A 5069-nucleotide genomic window follows, 5' to 3' on the forward strand; every position below is an offset into this window, starting at 1 on the left:
AGCCTCATTCTAAATATTCATATTTACCCTTAAATTCTTCCCTCACAAAATGTATTTCTAGCTATGACCCTGACAAGGCAAATGCATTCAAATGTTTTCAGAACTAGAAAAAGTGTCGTTTTAAAGAGTAATTATATTTTCCTTGTCAGGGTTATGGCTAGAAACCCACTTTAAGAAGGGAGGATTTAAGGATACATCTTAATATGGGAAATATATATATATATATATATATATATATATATATATATATATATATATATATATATATATATATATATATATATATATATATATATATATATATATATATATATATATATATATATATATATATATATTCCTAAAGTGCAACAATCGTCCAAATCTGTGTGTTTCACAAAAATTATCGGTGCTAAAAAAAAAAAAATTGTGTGCGGCCTGCCAAGCTTAGTTGGATTAGTTTCAGATCATTTTTTTTTCGTCCGGTAAATTCAAACTTATGGGTCCCTTATGGCGGAAATTCTTGCGGAAATCCGCCCGTATCTTTTCGAACGATGGCCCAAAAAGCGCTACGTTTTAAGGCAAAGTTTTCAAATAAATGCATCAGTATGGATGATGACAAGTTCGAAAAGAAGAATATTGGCTAATTTGACTCTCGCTTTAGTCTTTATGCTGCGAATGAGGCCCAGAAGAGAAAAAGAGAAAGAAATTCAGTCTGAAGCAACAAAAATTTTCATGCTCCATAGTCATCCTTTTTATAATTTAAAAACTTTGCCAAGAATTCGTCCTGATTTGATCAAATCGTTACGGAAAGCTAGAGAGTTTTTTCAAGCACGAAAACGGACGGAATCTCCGCCCGGATCGCTAAATCCGGACGGATTTCCGCAATAAATGAAGCATTAGCACCAGTCTTTCGAAACGGACACGACAAAAAGGGGGTCCTGGTTAATTCAAACTTCACACAAATCTTTCAAAACAAATACGGAAAAATGCGGTCAATAATTTCTGTTCATTTTTCTGCCTTTTTTAAAAATCCTCCTAATTTCATCCATGACAAAAAGAAAAATTATATTACGAAAGTGCTAGAAATTTAAGCAGGTGCTTCAGTGCTACACATGGTGAAATAGTTCTAAAAATATTTCTTTCGTGCTAAAGTCAGACAGTTTTGCTCCTAATCTAACTCTACTATTACGCTTGGTTCTTGGCTTCTTGGCTTCTTGGTTCTTGGTTCTTGGGTTGCTTACCCTTGATTCATCCTGCTCCGCTTTCTCGAAATAACAACGATTTTGCGTGATTCACCAAATTTCATCTGTTTTTCGCTGCAGATTTATGCGTCATAATGGTTAAACACCTGTGAACTCTTTTTGTTAACTTCTAGAATTTTATATAGCTTATTCCGGTACTCTTACATTATGCGGGCCTGTTGGGTCAACTACTATAGACTAGGCGATGATAGCATGCTTTTCATTGCGTATACGATATTAAGCTGTGTTTTTTTTTTGGTTTTAGGGTGGGGGAATTAGGTTAGGTTATGTATTTAATATATTCTATGCTTTTCCCCCCCCCCCCCTAATGTACAAATGTATAGCCCAAATTTGTTTCTAAACTATTATATATTCATCCTATTTTATTTTGGTTCGTTAGCATTAACCAAACTTGACTTTTTAGAAAGGCCTGCATAATGCAGGAGTACCCTTATTCCTTTAGATACGCTGGTCTATGCTAGTAGCCACCACAAGCCGAATACATACAATATCTTTGGCTTATTATCGCAAAAAAATGTTTTGTTACAAGATTTTGTTACCATTACTTACAAGATTAAATAAAAAAAAACAAGTTTTTTTTTAACTGAAAGTAAGGAAGGACGTTAAAACTTAAAACGAACAGAAATTATTCCGTATATGAAAGGGGATGTCCCCTCCTCAACGCCTCGCTCTTTACGCTAAAGTTTTTTATTGCTTAAAAAAAATAGAGTTGTGAGAAAGTCAAACTCAAAATTCAATTAAATTCAATTACAATTCAAAATTCAGTTGAAACTTGTATATTTGAAATCAGCATTAAAATCTGATTCTTTTGATGTATCTATTGGTGTCAAAATTCCATTTTTTAAAGTTTCGGTTACCATTGAGCCGTGTCGCTCCTTACTTACAGTTCGTTACCACGAACTGTTTGATAACTGTATGATTAAAGTAAGGCCTGAAAAAGAAAGGTGAGTCTAGTTAAGCAAAAACATACAAGCAATATTGTCAAGTGAAATCCTATTAGTAATTTTGATTAAAAGCGAAATTTTTAAAGTCTTTTTGGAAATTTTCGCGTTTTAAAGCGATTGTTATTTGTTTTAGATAAGTAATTTAAATACTTGTCTAAAATTAAACACTATAAATTATTACTATAAAGAGTACCAGTGTTAAATTTCCGCTCATGTATAGACAGAAAGTTTTCATTATTTTAAGCCGTAGAAATGAGCGTAAAATTTACACATGGACCTAGAAGTCAAACTTTTCAGCCTGCAAAAAGCGTCTACTTGTGTCTACTTGGCCCTTATTACAAAAATATAGCCCGTAAAAAAAGTGTTTGAGCTACAACTTTTTTTTATAATTATAACTCTGTTTCCTCAACTGACCTGAAAAGTAAGTTATAACTCACCTGAGTAGCATTATCAACTTAGCTGAAATGTAAGTTTTATCTAATCTATTCGTCCTTTTCTCTGCAAAATTCTAAACTCAGGCGTGTACTATGGAGAAAGGACCTTGATATAAGAGGCAACCACAGGAAAAATAATCTATGGTTTGGACATAAAACCTCATAAATTCAATATCAACCAAAACCTAACCTCCCAAAGATCTGTCAAATATATCCGAAAAACCCGAAATCAGCATGTAATTCTAGTCTTGCCTTAATCTGAACAGCAATTGGAATAAGAAACTTGACAATTAAATTCCCTAAATAAGCGCTATTCTGTTTGCATGCTAAACGCAGAGTACGCTTGCAAAATAGCGCTTTGTGCGTTAAAAAGGGCTCTTGTCGTTTTGATATATAACCACGGCTGTGGCGATTTCGGAATTTTCGTACGGTTCCCAACTTTCAGTTAAAATAAGCACATTAAAAAAAAAACGCTCCCGCCCACCGCCCACTCCAAAATTCAACCAGCCTATGACGGCTAACATAACCCCACTGGGCGGAAAACCAGCCCATCTGGTCAGCTAGAGTGCATACTGGTATACACTATGCATTCAAAAACTAGTTTAGGGTCAGCAGATAGTGTTGGGCGATATTTCGATTTTTCAATATATCAATATATCGATATTTTCACTTTCGATATTCGACATATCGATATCGATGTTTCGGAACCTTTTTTGGCTCCGATACACTCTTGTTTTTACCAAATATAAATAATTAAAATCTTAGTTAAAGAGTATTTTGCATCATTTTTTTATAAAAACCTTCGAATAATACAACATTTAACAATGAAAAAAACAACTTTGATTATATGAAAGAATATCACGAAAACCCAGACATGAAACTACTTGGGCTCAAGAAAAAAACGCGGCTATATTTGGCTATTCAAAAACAGCAACATGTCAATGTTTTTCCCAGAGAGTCGGTTTTGCCGCTCGGTGATCAACTGACCGGCCTTGGAAAAACTCTCTCAGAAGGGACACTGGAGGCGGGCACAGACATAAATTTCATGGCAACCTCGTATAGATATTTCTGAGACCCCATGTTGCGAGAATTCCACTACTTGAGTGGATCCGTTTTTCTTGAAACTACAGATTCCCTGTTAAAAAGCTGCAGAGCCGTGATAGACTCGGCTGCTGTCGAACCATGTCCTGAGTTGACTACCAGAACTTCGTCATGTGAGCCCCACAAACTGTCATGAGCATGTCGATGCTGTCTCGCGGGGTTTGTGACGGTACTTGTACCTGCTGCTACGGATTCAGCAGACAGCAAGGTCAAATCCATCTCTCTTGCTCTTTTCCCCTCAACCGAGACAAGATCGTCAGGGGAAATATACATTTTATTGAAACGCGGATCAAGGTATGTGGCAATCGTCACGGGTGTGACCTGACGAGGCTTATAAACCTAGCTTGCATTTTCTCCATCAAAGCCTTGCGGAGGTCCTCGGTGACATTTGAAAATCCACCACAATCTACCTGAACAAGGTGGCGTCTCAAAATCTTGGATAAAGGCAGGACTTTTGAGATGGAGGGATAGCTTTCAGAAGAGAGCTCGATTGTGACCTCGTCAAAAGGTGTAAGTACCGCGATCACGTTTGAAATAACATCCCACTCACTTTCAGTGAGTAGTAGATCTACTTTACCGAGAAGCACAAGCAAACTTGGTACCGACTCTTTCAAATCTTGTAGACTGCGCAACACAGTGAGAAGTGAATTCCGTCTAGTGGTCACATTAGGTATCAGTTTTTTGGTGCAAACATTGTCAATAGAGATCTGAACCTGGCGCAACTTGTCGGCAGCTACAACACTACGTCTGAAACAGCTGACTATGTTCCTAGCTTTTTGGACAAGAGGTGACAAGTCAGCAGTATCATCAATAGCACCCCTCACAATCAAATTCAGAGTATATGCGAAGCACGAAACATGTCTCCAGCCTTTACCTACAGCAGATGCAGCATCCTTTACAGCCCGTACCACATTTGCTCCATTATCGGTAACTACAGCTACAACCTTTTCCTTAATCCCCCACTCAGTGGCAATTTTCAGAAGATGAGCTGCGATAGCATCAGCAGTATGCCTTTCTTCAATTTTCGCAGTAGTAAGCACGTTGCTGCAGAGGCAACCTTTCTCATCAATGTAATTAACAGTGACAGCCATGAAGCCCTCAGTTACCTGGAAGGTCCATATATCTGTTGTAAGGGACACCTGTCCTACTGTTTTTTAGCGCCTCCTGCAGCTTCAATTTCTCTACAAAATAGATTTCAGGGAGAAGATCTCTTGTCACTTAAGCTCGGGATGGCAAAGTATAATTAGGGTCAAGGCCCTGCACCAGATCAATAAACCCAGGATTTGAAAAAACAGAGAGGGGTTGCATATCTTTTGCAATCAATTTCACAACCAGTTTGTTAATTT

At 37.0% G+C, this 5069-nt stretch overlaps 1 protein-coding gene across 1 annotated transcript; it reads right to left on the reverse strand.

Annotated features, from left to right (window-relative positions):
• Positions 1-4031: 4031 nt before the first annotated feature.
• On the reverse strand, positions 4032-4814 carry LOC148951683 (E3 SUMO-protein ligase ZBED1-like). Its single transcript, XM_089091186.1, has one exon. The coding sequence runs from the start codon at positions 4812-4814 to the stop codon at positions 4032-4034; it is 783 nt and encodes a 260-aa protein (XP_088947312.1).
• Positions 4815-5069: the final 255 nt, after the last annotated feature.

The sequence above is a fragment of the Artemia sp. Qi Xiang Cuo genome, chromosome 6, assembly GCF_049724085.1.
Source record: "Artemia sp. Qi Xiang Cuo chromosome 6, ASM4972408v1, whole genome shotgun sequence".
In the NCBI taxonomy this organism is placed as follows: Eukaryota; Metazoa; Arthropoda; class Branchiopoda; order Anostraca; family Artemiidae; genus Artemia; species Artemia sp. Qi Xiang Cuo.